The 15,384-nt window shown below is 48.5% G+C and overlaps 5 protein-coding genes across 5 annotated transcripts; 2 read left to right on the plus strand and 3 right to left on the minus strand.

Moving 5' to 3' along the window:
* Positions 1-234: 234 nt before the first annotated feature.
* TGAM01_v211073 (hypothetical protein) lies at positions 235-586 on the minus strand (the record flags this gene model as incomplete). Its single annotated transcript, XM_024550977.1, has 2 exons — positions 235-346; positions 405-586. The coding sequence occupies 2 exons, from the start codon at positions 584-586 to the stop codon at positions 235-237; spliced, it is 294 nt and encodes a 97-aa protein (XP_024404276.1).
* A 714-nt stretch (positions 587-1,300) lies between these two features.
* Positions 1,301-7,821, plus strand: TGAM01_v211074 (hypothetical protein; the record flags this gene model as incomplete). Its single annotated transcript, XM_024550978.1, has 5 exons — positions 1,301-2,866; positions 2,923-5,289; positions 5,348-7,113; positions 7,177-7,266; positions 7,341-7,821. The coding sequence occupies 5 exons, from the start codon at positions 1,301-1,303 to the stop codon at positions 7,819-7,821; spliced, it is 6,270 nt and encodes a 2,089-aa protein (XP_024404277.1).
* A 229-nt stretch (positions 7,822-8,050) lies between these two features.
* Positions 8,051-9,344, minus strand: TGAM01_v211075 (ATP phosphoribosyltransferase; the record flags this gene model as incomplete). Its single annotated transcript, XM_018810906.1, has 4 exons — positions 8,051-8,418; positions 8,523-9,068; positions 9,153-9,187; positions 9,328-9,344. The coding sequence occupies 4 exons, from the start codon at positions 9,342-9,344 to the stop codon at positions 8,051-8,053; spliced, it is 966 nt and encodes a 321-aa protein (XP_018655875.1).
* Positions 9,345-10,658: 1,314 nt separating this feature from the next.
* Positions 10,659-13,083, minus strand: TGAM01_v211076 (hypothetical protein; the record flags this gene model as incomplete). The annotated part of the gene is made up of 2 exons (XM_018810907.1): positions 10,659-11,003; positions 11,119-13,083. 2 exons carry the CDS (start codon positions 13,081-13,083, stop codon positions 10,659-10,661), a joined length of 2,310 nt encoding a protein of 769 aa, XP_018655876.1.
* A 947-nt stretch (positions 13,084-14,030) lies between these two features.
* Positions 14,031-15,087, plus strand: TGAM01_v211077 (hypothetical protein; the record flags this gene model as incomplete). Its single annotated transcript, XM_018810908.1, has 2 exons — positions 14,031-14,513; positions 14,578-15,087. The coding sequence occupies 2 exons, from the start codon at positions 14,031-14,033 to the stop codon at positions 15,085-15,087; spliced, it is 993 nt and encodes a 330-aa protein (XP_018655877.1).
* Between the last annotated feature and the right edge of the window lie 297 nt (positions 15,088-15,384).

Consider the following 15,384-nt stretch of genomic DNA (forward strand, 5'->3'; position numbering starts at 1 on the left):
AGAAGTACTAACGTATAATGCACCTTCCCTGTTTCACTTGTCGTTAAACCAGTCATCAGATAGTGATACCTAGGCTGTATTGCCCAGACATAAATCCACTGACGTAAAAAGAAATTATTATATATTATAGTATGTAATTAATTGCATTATCGTAGTATTTGAAAAGAAGCCTTTAATAAGACTTACATTTCTCCATCACCATCATATGTGGTGCATTTGGCTGAAATACTGCCGTCATGACTTGAGAGTTGATACTGTCTCGTCTTCTTCCACACGAACCGAGTGCTCCACGCCTAATGCTTGAACGGAGGCAAGCGCATTCGTTGGTGCGATTACGGCAAACCCACTATGATAAAGTCAACGGCAAATTCAGACCCCGTGAACCAAGGAGACGTAAGACGTACTTGATGATAGTGTATGTATGTGTGATTTTACCTCCGGCTTTCAAAATACTGTCCTTCACCTGGTCCATGAAAGAGGCTGGAGTAGCTGGATTATCGAACCAAATGATGGCTGACTTCTTCTGATCAACAGCAGAGCCCGACTGAAAAAGACTTAAAGCCGCAATAAACCACAGGTACCTCATATTGTCGTGGTGAGTAGTTCTTGTAGTAATAGTAGATGGCGAATGAATGTTGGAGCTGGATGTTGTATTGGCTGACGTTAGGAATGGGTCTCCTCCGCGGGTCGACTACCGACCTAGGCTGCTGGACCCCTGGTGCAAGTGGCTACATCCCGTATTAGGTAGCATGCATACCAATGCACCTAGGTGTTTTTAATACAACGTACGATTTACTAGCTTATTATAAAAATAATAATTTTTATTATTAATTCCTTTATATATTAATACATATATATAAATTAAAATAGTAATATTTTACTAATAGATTTTTTACTTAACATAAGGATGCCTTATCTTATTAATTAAATGGAAATGCTTAAAGTGGGTTTTATTAAGGACTAGGTACTGGTACTAGGTACCTACCTGCGTGGTTGCGAAGATGAAACTGTCTCGCGACGCTACGCCTCCATTCTCCATATAATAGTAGACAGGTTAACGTATGACTACCTAGTCTCTAATATAGGTTGCTATTAATAACTTCTATAGGTAAGACGACCCTTTTAATCGCAAGCCGTGTTGCGTCTCCTTAAATTCTTATCTGATACCGGTCTCTACAGTGACTGCTATCCATGCGCACCCCCGCGAGGATGTTAGCTGTGAAGCTCTATCCGTGATGTATAGTCCTTGCTACGATTATTACCTAGGTATATTGCCTTGAAAGCCGGGAAGGCTGTGATAATGTCCTCCGAGCTGCCAGACGACGGCAGCGCCCGCCCGCCGCCGATAGGCTTACACGCCACCAGTTCTCGAGATAACCAGTATGGGATTGGCGACTCCCAGCAACGTCCCGGCGATGAATCTACGACCCGATCACCAGGCGAATCTGGACTGTCGTCCTACTGGCATACTTCGTATAGCTCTCCCGATGATCGCATTAGTTTCGAGTCTCATATAGACCCTACGGCACTGCAGGCAGCGCTACCTCCTGATATTCCTCCGCCACTGACACAATCTCCACGCTTCCCTCCAGACTCCTATCACTCGTTCGATGGAGGGTCACAATATGTCGAAGAGTCGACGAATCCCTATTACGCAGATTCTGATAGAGTTCCACTCACAGCGGGAGTGCAACCGATTTCTGGCTCTCACCCTGGAGACGACCATGGCAGGGAGAGTTTTCAAACTGTCCGCGACCTCGATAGCAATCCAATTCGGGACCATGAAGGAAAGGGCCTTGGACACCGTTCTAACCTTGGCTATTCACCTGGCGGTCACCAAAGCTATGGCTTGACGCTAGATCCTGGCGATTTTCGCTTATCGCGATCAGCTTCAACAGCTGGAGCTTTCCAGCGCGCCGGATCAATTGTGAGGGCCATGTCACAAAGAGTTGTGAATCTCAGTGGAGAGTCGGATGTTGCTGACCAGCGGTCCTCTCGCTATCACTCACGGTCTCGCGAATCGTCAAACGAAAGGCGGCCCAATCCAACATTATCAACGTATGTCGATGAGCCGTATTATTCTCGAGCAACTTCATCTCCGGCAGAGAAAGCCGCTCAAAACACCTTCTTAACCACTGAAATCCCAATTCGATTACCTTCACCGGCTCGCCCAAAGGCTCCCAACCCCCTGAGAGGAAAGTCACTGGGAATCTTCTCTCCAGAAAGTCGATTTAGATTATGGATGTGTGATTTACTTGTTAATCCCTACACTGAGCCTTTTATCCTTATACTTATTGTTTCCCAAACAATTCTACTTGCCGTAGAATCCTGGCCGGATGTTTTCAGCCCGGGAAATGCGCGACCCGAGCAATGGGGTAACAGACCAATAGATTGGACAATGCTTGCGCTGTTCATTATATTCACACTTGAGATTATGGCTAGGATTGTGGTATCTGGCTTTATATTGAATGCAGAGGAGTATAGCACCATTGATCGCAAGAGGGGCATCCGAGCAGCGGTTGCCGATCGATATAAATCTATCTTTCAACCACAGAGGCAAAGGTCAACTAAAAGAGTTCGGTCTGCCCAGCCTCAGGCCCCAGCATTCGCCCGTTCTTTTACGACTTTGATGCAGGGGCAACAAACCGGCCCCAAGACGGTTGAGGACCAGCAACGGTTCCAGTTAGCACGTCGAGCCTTTTTGCGGCACTCATTTAATCGTTTAGATTTTGTTGCTGTGGTCTCCTTTTGGATTACTTTTGTGCTGGCTATGACTGGCACTGAGAACCGACACCACTTCTATCTCTTTCAAATGCTGAGTTGTCTCCGTATTCTGAGATTGCTGGCTCTTACTCACGGCACTGCAGTAAGTACTAGCATCTATACTTTGACCTGGTGTGATGCCAAGCTTATACCAAATAGATTATTTTAAGAAGCTTGAAAAAGGCAGCCCCTCTCCTTGTCCGTGTAGCGTTTCTCATCAGCTTCTTTTGGCTCCTTTTTGCCATTATCGGTATACAGAGTTTTAAATCGAGCTTGAGTCGGCAGTGCGTTTGGTTGGATCCATTGGATCCGAGCAATCTAACGGCCTCTTTCACCAACAGTATGCAGTTCTGTGGTGGCTACTTGGATAATGTGACTGGTGCCACACTACCTTGGGTGAAATTCAGTGCTGCAGGATCTCTAGAAAACCTAGTCAAGGGCACTACCGAAGGAAAGGGGTATTTGTGCCCCAGAGGCTCAATATGTCTGCAACAAGACAACCCTTATAATGGGACAGTCAACTTTGACAACATTGTCCAATCTCTCGAACTGGTATTCGTCCTAATGAGTGCCAACACATTTTCTGACCTAATGTACTATACTATGAACTCAGACTATCCTCAGGCGGCTTTGTTCTTTGGTGCTGCCATCATGATTATGATGTTGTGGCTAACCAACCTGCTAATAGCTGTCATCACCTCATCATTTCAGGTCATTCGTGAAGAAAGCAAATCGAGTGCCTTTACTGTTGAAGCAGAACCGTCCGCCCAACCACATACAGATGAGCGCAAGCGAAAAGATTCACCTCCTCAGCAACTGTATAAAAAGACATCGCTGTTTTGGTTGCTTGTGGTCGCCTTCGCTTTACTTAGTGAGGCGTGCCGTAGCGCATCCATGTCCGATTCCCGGAGAAGATATATCGATGCAGCTGAGATTGTTGCCACTATACTACTTGATGTTGAAATCATCATACGAATTGTGGCCTATTGGAGCGCGTTCCATCGAAGCTGGCAGAATATCTTTGATCTAGCTTTGGCTATAATCGATTCCATTATCCTCATACCAGCAATCCACAATTCCCGTGTGTATGCCTGGCTGACTGTCTTTCAAGTTCTTCGAGCGTACCGACTTGTTTTGGCGATACCTGTGACGCGAAAGCTCATACTTTTGGTGCTTGGCAGTGCGGCTGGTATTGGTAATCTAATGCTGTTTGTATTTTTGATGACCTTTTTGGTCGCAATCTTGGCCGCACAGCTGTTCAGAGGACAAATACCTGTTTATGACGATGGAGAACTAAATCGCATCTCATTCAACACCATGTTCAACTCCTTTCTCGGCATGTACCAAATACTCTCCAGCGAGAACTGGACTGCCATTCTATACTCTGTCACTTCTTATACAAAAGCGCTGAAAACCGCTTGGATTGGAGCGATATTCCTGATAGGGTGGTTTATCTTGGCATTCTTTATCTTGATCAACATGTTTATTGCTGTTATTCAAGAAAATTTTGACGTGTCGGAAGATGAGAAACGTTTAGAGCAAGTAAAGGCTTTTCTCCAGAGGAAGGAACTCGGGCGTACGTCCAATAACCTTACGCTGTCTACGATTTTCAGCTTTGGAAAATCTCGCCGACGCAAGGATCCTTTAGACTATGGCCCGGGCATGATGGAAATGCTTCTTAAAGACACTGTGGTACAGGAGTTCTTAGACGATGAAGTGGCTGACCCTCTTCGTCTGCACCCAGAGCATAGAAATCGACCACAGCGGAGTACTACAAACTTGATGGGAGACGGCAAGCCGAGTTTCCTAAAGAAGATATGGGCTCGGTTCAATAAGAGCGGACCTAATCCATTTTACTCAAATCTTCGCTTCGACGGCCCCAATGGCACTTTGGATCCTCGGCAAATGGCCCGACAGGCGGTATCGGCAACGTCAGCTCGCCGGAAAGCTCAGCGAGATTATCTCGCTCAAAATCCCCGATACAATACATCACTATACGTCTTCCCCCCCAACAGCCGCGTCAGACGCCTTTGCCAAAGCCTTGTAGGCCCAGCTAGGGGCCTCGAACGCTTTGACGGAGTTGAACCAAACAGGATAGCCTGGTACTCGATATCGGGCTTTATTTACGCGTCCGTGTTTGCAATGGTTGTTATAGCTTGCGTTACAACTCCGCTCTATCAGAAGGAATATCGAGAGCAGCATCCATCCACCGTGACCCAATGGTACATCTGGACAGACCTGGCCTTCGCTGTGATCTTTACCCTCGAGGCAGCCATCAAGATAATTGCAGATGGTCTTTTATGGACGCCCAATGCCTTCCTACGCAGCTCGTGGGGCATAATTGACGCAGTTGTGTTAATAACCCTGTGGATCAATGTAGTAACACTGTTGATTGATGACGGTGGCATCTCAAGAGCGTTGGGTGCTTTCAAGGCCCTTCGAGCGCTGCGGCTACTGAACGTAAGCGACAGCACCCGTGATACGTTCCACTCACTGATTATCGTCGGATGGTGGAAACTTTTAGGTGTAGGTACATGCGTTATATTCGGCCTCTTCTGCTGCAAGACTGCTAACATGAGTCTAGGCTGCGTTTGTGTCTATATCTCTCCTGATCCCATTTGCCATCTACGGCCTAAACCTATTCAATGGACTACTGGTATCCTGCAATGATTCTGGCGATAACATCTCTACCCTGACTCAGTGTTTTGGCGAATTCAACAGCACCCCTTATTCCAACGACTGGCCGATGCTAGCGCCAAGAGTGGCATCGAACCCGTACTTTGGCTTTGATGACTTTGGCTCGTCGCTTTTCACGCTGTTCCAGATCGTCAGCCAAGAAGGATGGGTGGATGTTTCATTCGCAGCTCAGGCGATTACAGGCCTCGGCATGCAGCCACAAGACCTAGCAAACCAGGGGAACGCAATGTTTTTTGTTGTCTTCAACCTCTTAGCCACTGTCTTCATTCTTACGCTCTTCATCTCCGTGTTCATGAGAAATTATACAGAGCAGACCGGAGTTGCGTTCCTCACGGCAGAGCAGCGATCGTGGCTTGAGCTGCGAAAGCTCTTGCGTCATATCTCTCCATCAAAAAGCTCGTACGACGATTCAGAAAACAAGTGGAAGAAATGGTGCCATAAGAGAGCCATTGAAAAAAGAGGAAAATGGTACCAGGCGGTTACGGTTGTTCTGGTTTTGCACCTGCTCTTGCTAGTGGCAGAATTCAACAATGAGCCGTCGTGGTGGACGACAACCCGAGAATACATATTCTTGCTCTTTATTCTGATCTACATTACCAACATCACGATTAGGATAGTAGGACTGGGATGGACGCGTTTCAGGCGGAGCTCTTGGGACCTCTACTCTCTAGTAGCTGTATCGGGTGCCTTCGTTGCCACACTTGCACTACTAATTGCAGACAGTAGAGCCGATACATATGTGCAGCTTCACAAGATATTTCTGGTTGCCATTGTTCTCCTGTTGATTCCCAGGAACGATGCGCTGGATCAACTATTCAAGACGGCCGCAGCAAGTCTGCCGGTCATCAGCAACCTCTTGGCTACCTGGTTTGTTTTTTTCCTTGTCTTTGCTATCGCAATGACGCAGACCTTTAGCCTAACTCGCTTCGGTGATAATGAGGGAAGCTACATCAACTTTAGGACAGTTCCAATGGCTCTGATATTCTTGTTCAGAATGAGTCTGGGAGAAGGATGGAATCAAATCATGGAAGATTACGCGGGGATTGAATCGCCCCTCTGCGTTGAGACTGACAACTTCTTCGACAGCGATTGTGGCAGCAAGCCATGGGCCAGATTCTTATTTATCGCCTGGAATATTGTCAGCATGTACATCTTTGTGAATCTGTTTGTTTCACTCATTTTCGAGAGTTTTAGCTATGTTTACCAGCGCTCATCTGGCATGGCCGTTGTGGATCGCGATGAGATACGACGATTTAAAGAGGCCTGGCGGAGCGTAGACCCCGCCGGGACTGGCTACATCACAAAAGAGGCCTTTCCACGCCTGCTCGGTGAGCTCTCCGGGGTTTTCCAAATGCGGATATACGAAGCAGACGATTCTGTTCGGCAAATCTTGGAGGATGTGCGGGAAGACACAAGAATGTCTCGCCATACTTCCATTGTTTCGGTGGCTGCGCTCAACGACGTTGACATTAATCGGCTGAACGAACGACTATCCCAGCTGGACATAAAGAAAATCCGCAAACGGCGCCATCGATTTAATATATTTTACGAGGAAGTCCTCGTAAGCGCCGACCCCGACAAGGGAATTGCTTTTACCGATGTGTTAATGATACTTGCTCACTACAACATCATAAACGATAGCAAGAGTTTAAAGTGATTCTTACCACTTACCCTTGATTGCTTTCGAAGAGGTTCAATTTCGCTAACGAATAACAGACTAGAGGAATTTTTGCGGCGCCGTGCGCGCCTGCAACGTGTTGACGAAGGGATACGACGGCGAATCGTACAGGGCTTCTTTGACACGCTGTAAGTGACCGCAGTGACTTTTTACTACAGATATACTTGATGTCCACAGCAGTGAGCTGACTATATTGGCTTAGATATTACTCGCGCAAGTTTAAAGAGCACATGGAGCGAAAGAGAGCTTCTCGCATGACAACAATTCCGCAGCTCAGAATCCCAGATATCTTTGTCGAGGATGACGAAGGCCTCATGTCCGGAGATGCCGAAGCGAAGATGCGCCAATTTGGTGTTGATACTGGCGCGGACGAGCAAAGAAAGCTAAGCTGGCATGGTAATACGGCATCAGGCACCACTACACAAAGCCACCCCCTTGGTTTGCCTCGCTCGTCACTCTCGATAAACGAGGAACCCAGGGGCTCTTCAACTTTCAGCTTTGAGCTAGAAACACCTGATATCCAGGATACGACCGCAGCAGAGCTTGAACGCCCGGCAGATAACAGCAACCTGGCATCGGTTCAGGACATGCTTGACGGGTCGGTATGGATTGATAGCATCCGACGCAGCACGACTTTGCGCGCTACGGACAGAAGCTCCTATCGCTATGATGACTTACCCTAGGTTTAGACGGCCTAGATTTTTTTACCCATTTATGTATGGGATGACTTGAATGAAAGATAAAGAATATGGTTTGGGGCAGAAAAAAAATACTTGAAAGTGTGTATATTTATTTTTGGTCAGCTGTTATGAATCTATGCCATGACGCCTTTTGGTACTCCTCCTTTTCCTTTCCACCGTGAAACTTTTCTATCTTTCCTCTTTTATGCAGTTCTCATTTCCCATTACGCATTTATCGTGTGTTGTGGATGTCCAGGACAAGGATATCCTGGGCTCCCACTCGCTTCAAGTCATCCATGACGAGGGCAATCTTCTTCTTTTCGACCATTGAGCTCACAGCAACCCAGCCATCATCCAGTGATGTGACTGTGGGAGCACGCTTTCCTGGTGTGATCTGCGTGGCCGCAGCGATGCTCGACCGCTCAATGTTATATTGGCACAGAACATATCGCTGGGCAGTGATGACACCGCGGATACGTGCCGCAATGAGGTCTACCAGGTCGGTGTTGGACGGTGAGCGCGACTTGATGAGGACGGCCACCGACTCGACAACGGTGTCGATGGCCTTGAGTCCCGCAGCCCTCATGGTCTCTCCTGATTCTGCGCAAAGTTAGTTGCCATGTTCATGCTCATGCTTCTGCTTTGAATGCTGTAGAGCCTTCGTGCAGGCACTAAAAGAAGAACAAAAAGAAGAAGCAACTTACCAACAAGATCCACGATGCCATCGGCGACACCCAGCGCACAAGCTGCCTCGACACTGCCGCTCAGCTCAATGATCTTGGTCCGCAGCTTCTGAGGCGCAGCTCCGCTTGCCTGTGCCTCCAGCTGGGCAAAGTACTCCTCAGTCAGGCTGACAAAACTCGTACCAATTGTGCGTCCAATCAGGTCTGTGCTGGTGGCGTATTGTCCCTTCTCTGGGACCTGAACCTGCAGCTTGCACGCGCCAAATTCGAGGTCCATGACCATCTCGCTGCCCGAGACCGGGGACGACGGATCTTCGCTGGTGGTGGCCTTGACGGCAGCATCGTGCTCCTTGACCTGGTCCCATCCCGTGATGCCAAGGTCGACGCGGCCCTGGCCGACAAACGTGGGGATGTCCGCCGCAGGCAGGAAAATGAGGGCGATGGGGAGGTTCTTGACAAGGGCGATGTCGAGGCGGTTCTCGCGGCGGAATTGGATATCGGCGCCCTCTAGAAGGTTCAACGCAGCTGCGTTCAATCGGCCCTCTGCGGTAGGACAAAACGAGCGGACTGGTCAGCGACAATGCAATTGTTTTGCGGGTTGATTGGATTCAGACACGGTTGGCAGGGTTGTGTGCGCAGCCAAAGACTAACTTTTGGGTACCGCAAAGAGCAGACGTCCTTCGAGACTGAGGCAGACAAGAGTATTAGTAGATTGCTTTACAAAGTACAAGGAGAGAGTGAAAGAAGGAAGAAAGAAAGAAAGAAAGAACAAAAAAAAAAAGAGAAAGGGCAAAAAAACGGGTTATGATATCTGGCTTTGGCTTACCTGTTGACGAGATCCATGGTTGCGACGATAGTTGACTACAAGGTGCAAATCAAGAGAAACGATATCGTCAATTGACACTTTAAAATCGGAGAACGACGTTGCAAAAGTAGTCGCAGAGCCAAGGTGGGACTCTCAAGCTACGTTCGAGTCATAACGGACCCAAATCTCTCATTTAGCAGCCATCATATTCTTTTTTTTCCACCACCTAGAAGCGCTAGGAGTATTTTCTGCAGATATGACGAAGGTTGGATTTTAAGCCTCCGGTTGCGGCGCGATTTTTCTTACTCTCGCAGCGACAAGGAAAAGCTGATGCTGGTACAATGCTACTCTTAGCAAGTTGACCTAGCAGTACTGTAGGTGGTATGTACCTGGTTGGTGAGCCTAAAAGACCCTTGATAGCCTGATGCGTTTCGTGCCGGCACTGGCATTGGCTGCATTCCGCCGAGAGCCTGATGACACCTGTTAGCGGTGTTTAGGCCATGGGCGGGCTACTAGTATTTTAGCACGAGGCGACACGAGACGTGGCCGTCAAGTGCCATTGGTCAGGCGCTACTAGAAACTACAATCGATATGGATGCTCAACTTGCTGCACGAGGCTGGCAAGACTCAGCTTGGATAAAGAAAAGAAAAGAAAAGAAAAGAAAAGAAAGGGGCAGCAAGGAGTAACAGTTGTATCAATAGTGGACAGCCATATTAATAATAACAACACTAATACTTTTACAACCTCAACGTGCAACGTGTATTACTTTGTATCTCAAATCAGTATTAAAGCCTATATACTGCAGGCAAACATACCTCGTTTTATCCTCGCTTAGTGTTTATGTATATTGTGCCCCCTCCCCAGGAATATCGCGCCGTCTACTATGCCAGGTCTACATCTTTTGTTTTTAATAAATGAAAAAAAAAAATAAATAATAAAAAACAAGACGCCATACAGATGAAACGGCGACCTCGGTTAACTTGACCTGGAAAAAGAGAGCCCCCCAAGCTATTAATGACGAGGAAAAAAGGCAATAAATCAATGCCGGGAAATCCCAGCGATAACATTTTTGCTGCAGCGCAGCGAGCTCTTCGCCATACCCATTCTACCATCCAATGTTCAAGAGAGAAAACAAAACAAATAAGAAAAGACAGATGCGCTGCGACTGGTTTCGCTCTGAATGACGAAAATGAATATTTATATGGCACGCCGCGTGCTTCAAGTAGACATTCCACACAGTATAGCATGATAAAACCATACCCAAGTCAGAATGCCTGAAGTGAAGAAATTGCTCAAGAAATCGACAACTCTTCCATTTCGGTTAGCTTTCCCCAGCATCCTTTGCCTGTACTTAAAATGCAGGCCCCAGACCATTGCGCGATTGTCTTTTGCTGAACCGATTTCTTTTTGCCGGTGTGGCATCCTCGATGCTCGCCTGGCCTTTGGTCAAATGCCCACGTGCAGATCGATCGCTGGTTGAGAAGCCGTCAGAGCCATTCCCCCTACCGACTAAAGTGCTGGATGGCGTTGATACCGTCGAAGATATCTCGCCAAATGAGTTATCGGCCGTCAAAGTCTGGGAAATTGCCATGTCCCTGGCTCTCTCTAGGCTTTCAATCCACTCCTCAGCAAACGCAAGATCGCCTGCTGAGTTGGACGATGATTTAGTTTCCTCAAAGGTAAAATGTTGACCACCCTATAAAGCTTGTAAGCATCGTGACTGGTAAACATATGGGTACTCATATATACAAATATATATATATGTATGTATTCAGATTGTGAAAGAAAAAGAGATTTTTGGGCAAACTTACCGTATCGAGACACCATACATGCTGGCCTTTAGCATCTTGATGGGTTTTCCACGTGGTGTCAGGAGCCAGAAGTGACAGCTCCTGTTTTGCTCTCTTTTCTTCACCTCCGGCTGGAGCTAATAGAATGCGGCCGCTAGAGGTGACCATTACAAGTCTCTGTCGTTTCTTTGTTGTACTTCCACCAAAGAACCGAGCCAATTTCCTATGGCCCTCCTCGGATCCTTTGCCATGAGATCCGTTGGGTATTGGCGTAGAAACCACCATCAAATCCCCAAGCTTCAGAATCCGTTCGTTAGATTTTGTAAGCACAGGTGACCATTCAATGTCTAGCTGTGTCGGGGGTGGTAATTCTGTGATGATACGGGCAGGTCGGCTATTGCCATTTGATGCACCGCCGGGCGTGTTGTTTGATGGCTGCGGTCGAGGATTTGAGCCAGGGGTTGCCGAAAAGTTGTTGAGCTGGATGATGTTTGGCTCTGGGGTTGGAGGAACGTAGGGCCTCAGTCGTGGAGCTTTGGACCTCCATAGGAATCTCCCAAACTGCTGGCCACTGAAGAACTCATGGTTCTTGATGTGCTCTACAGTCAGTCTCCTAGCAGGGTCAAGCACGAGCAATCGCTCGACCAAGTCTCGTGCCAGAGGAGGAAACCCCTGCGGAAACTCATATTCTAGATTGACAATCTTTTGGAAAGTCAAGTATTCGCTTCCGGCCTTGAAAGGCGGCCGCCCAGCCAATAACTGATAGATGATACAACCAAATGCCCACAGGTCACTAGCCTTGCAAGCATTCTTGTGCGTGAGCAATTCGGGGCTTACATACTCAGCCGTTCCGACAAAAGAGGCGGCGCGGCCATCATCGCCGTTCCGACTATCCGAATCCAGCCCATCGCCCCCATCGGCTTTTGTATCCTGAGTAGTTCGAGGGTCGGGTAGAAGCCTGGCAGTGCCGAAATCCGTGATCTTGACGTGCATTTGGTGGTCAAGCAGCACGTTCTCTGGCTTCAAGTCTCGATGTATAACGCCTCGAGAGTGCATGTACTCTATTGCATCGAGGATCTGAGCCCCATAGTATCGTGTGCATTCAACATCAAAGGTGCCGGTTCTCTTCAGCACGCCTAGTAGCTCGCCGCCGTTGCATAAATCGAGCACATAGTAGAGCGATGTCTCGTCTTGGAACGTGTAGTAGAGACGGACAATGCCCGGATGCTCTGTGAGGCGGTTCAATGTGTTCTTTTCGATATTAACATACTTGATCTTCTTCTCCTTGATGATGTGTCTCTTTTCCAAAACCTTGATGGCGTATTCTTTGAGCGTTTGACGGTCGGTTGCGAAATATACGGTACTGTATGAACCCTCCCCAAGAATCCGGCCAAAGGAAAAGTCTCGGACTCCTTTTTTGACCTGCCGAACGACAGGACGGCCGCTCTTGTCGAGCTCCCGGCGTACGCTGACGGCAGCTCCGCGGTCTTTCCACTCCTCGCTGGTTGTCGGAACAGGGGCATCTCCCGCAAAGCCCTGGGGCATGGTAGAGGAAACATCTCGCTGAGACGGCTGTCGAGAAATCACGGGCTGTGGTTCTTGATGGAAATGAGGGTTCGACCTTTGGCTTGGAATACGGCGGGGATATTGTGTTGCTGGACCAGAGGCGGCAAAGCCAGACCCTGCTGTTGCTGCTGCTGCTGCATCCGGGCCGTCTGGCCTCAGGCCGTCCGAGGAGTGTAGGATGCGTGGAGGCTGGGCATGAGGAACGTCCAGCTGACTATGGGCAGCTGGAGCTGGAGCGGGAGCGGGTGCTGGAGTTGGCTCAGCAGGGCCAGCGCCGGGCACGACAAACGTTGGTGGTGCGGCCGGTCTCGAGTCGTCGTGGCCGGCGGGAGCATTGACAGCATCAGCGGAATCAGAGTCGTCTGGGTTGGCGATTCGTAGCCCTCCGAGCGCCTGGGAAAGGCTCAGGTCCCCATTCATCTTGACGGTCAAGGAGCACAAGATGCTCCTTGGGGATGGCGGGCGGACTCCCTATGAAACAGGGTGACGATAAACAAGTAGCCGCAGCCAGCACGGACGGCCGTGTGCTAAGTCACTTCCAGCTGCTGGGTCCTAATGATGGAGTGGGCTCAAGCCTCCCTTCATCTGGCGCATCACAGCTAGTACTCTGAGCAGGTACGAGGTACCTAGCCGGTATTGGCCCGCGTCTGGAGCGAGTAAGGGATGCCCCCCTGTACTTCAGGTACGGCACGGTACACACGTTAGCAGCCCGCCCCAATGCGATGTGTAAAGTCAGCGAAGCGACTGACGCGTAAAAATAGGTACTCCGAATTAAAGAGCAGATTAATAGCAAGCCTCTGCTGGCAAATACGAAGTACACAGGTAGATAGTAGGTACGCAGTACCCGGGATATGTCTGGTAATATTCTATTTAGAGAATCTAGGTATGGATAGATACAGATTCAGATTGATAGGTTTTCTCCCCAATATGCAAGGCCTCATGAATTCCATTTGTGCATTTACCCAGTCCTCTAGTACAAGGTATTAATCAATCTACACGCTTCCAGCTAGCATGCGTCCATGCCTGCAGCAAGCGTGCTGCTGCTACCGCCAAGTGATCCCATCAAATGAGACTCGACACCCACTAACAATACCACTACTCAGCAGGTACTGAGTACCTCGGCACTATTATAGAACCTAATTTGTCTGTAGACCGCCGTATGACGAACATGACTTGTGCTATCGCTTATCTGAATAAATTGTTGAGAACAAAGGGACCAGACCCCTCCCTATAACATTGCTGCCTTCTGCCCCTGGAGATTCACTTTCCTACTTCTTCGAGCGCCATCTCCACGATTTTCTCTTCAATACAGATGCCCTATCTTTCGTGATTTTGCAACGAATTCGAACTTGAAATACTCTTTCAGGATGAGGGACCCTTTCTTCATTCCGCCGATACCATGGCTGGCCGAGCTGGTGCGGCCCTGGTGTGACCGCTTCGGCCTCCCCTCATTGCCAGACCACATCCACGAAGTCCTCTTATCCGCCGTCTTCTATTCGGTCATCTTCTGGCCGATTTCACCACTGCTGTCACGATTAATAGCGCCTCAGCACTACGCGAAGCTGTCTCGAAAAAGACGACTGAACTGGGATGCACATGTCGTGTCGTTCATCCAGAGCACGCTGATCAACGTCATCGCCATTTGGGTCATGGTAGTAGACCAAGAGAGAAAGAGCATGAATGCCGAGGAGAGAATATGGGGCTATACTGGCGCTGCAGGCATGGTCCAAGCATTGGCAGCTGGTTATTTTGTGTGGGATCTATACGTGACCAGCACTAATCTGGATGTCTTTGGGCTCGGAACTTTGGCGCACGCGATCGCAGCTCTGCTTGTCTATACACTTGGTTTTGTGCGTTGTACCCTCAGTGACGGGATGATCTAGCTGATCCGACTCTTACTAACTTTCTCGGTAGCGACCTCTTGTGAACTACTATGGATGCGTCTTCATTCTATGGGAGCTATCCACGCCCTTCCTCAACATTCACTGGTTCTTTGACAAGGTCAACATGACGGGCTCTAAAGCACAGCTTTACAACGGCATTCTCCTACTCTTCACTTTCTTTTCTGCCCGACTTATTTACGGTACTTTCCAGTCCTTCTACGTCTTCAACGACATGTGGGCCGCCGTCAATGCCCACCCTACAAAGACATTCTCGGAATCGCTCGTCATGCAATACGCGACCTCGGAATCCACCGTCCCGACTTGGCTTGCAGTATCATATCTGGCATCAAACATCACTCTCAACACCCTAAACTTCTACTGGTTTATCATGATGATACGGGCTGTTCTCAAGCGATTCAAGCCAAATGAAGAGCATACTAGCGCTACAGAGGTCGAAGGGGTCGAAGTCGACCTGTCTTTGATTGCTTCTGGTGTGTCTGTGGGCAAGGGGGCGCAGCACCGGAAACAGGCGACGTCTTGAAATTTGAGACGGATGATGATCTGCCTTGGTTAAACCATGGGTCTCGTGATATTGTCATTTAGAAAGATATAGAGCTTATGATTGGGCTACGCGGCGCAACAGTCAGGCGACCTAGGAGGTTGCCGGGTATAATGCTTTGCTAGTGCTATTTGCGGGGTTCATTTTGGTATCGGGTTTTCACTGCTATATACAGTAGGACATGACTTAATAGTGTTTAACTCCTTCACGGTCATGTATGATTATAAACGACTTGAACTTTTCCTACGGGAGCATATTGGATCCAGACGTTTGCAACCT

This window comes from Trichoderma gamsii (assembly GCF_001481775.2).
Source record: "Trichoderma gamsii strain T6085 chromosome Unknown Scaffold_88.2, whole genome shotgun sequence".
Lineage (NCBI taxonomy): Eukaryota > Fungi > Ascomycota > Sordariomycetes > Hypocreales > Hypocreaceae > Trichoderma > Trichoderma gamsii.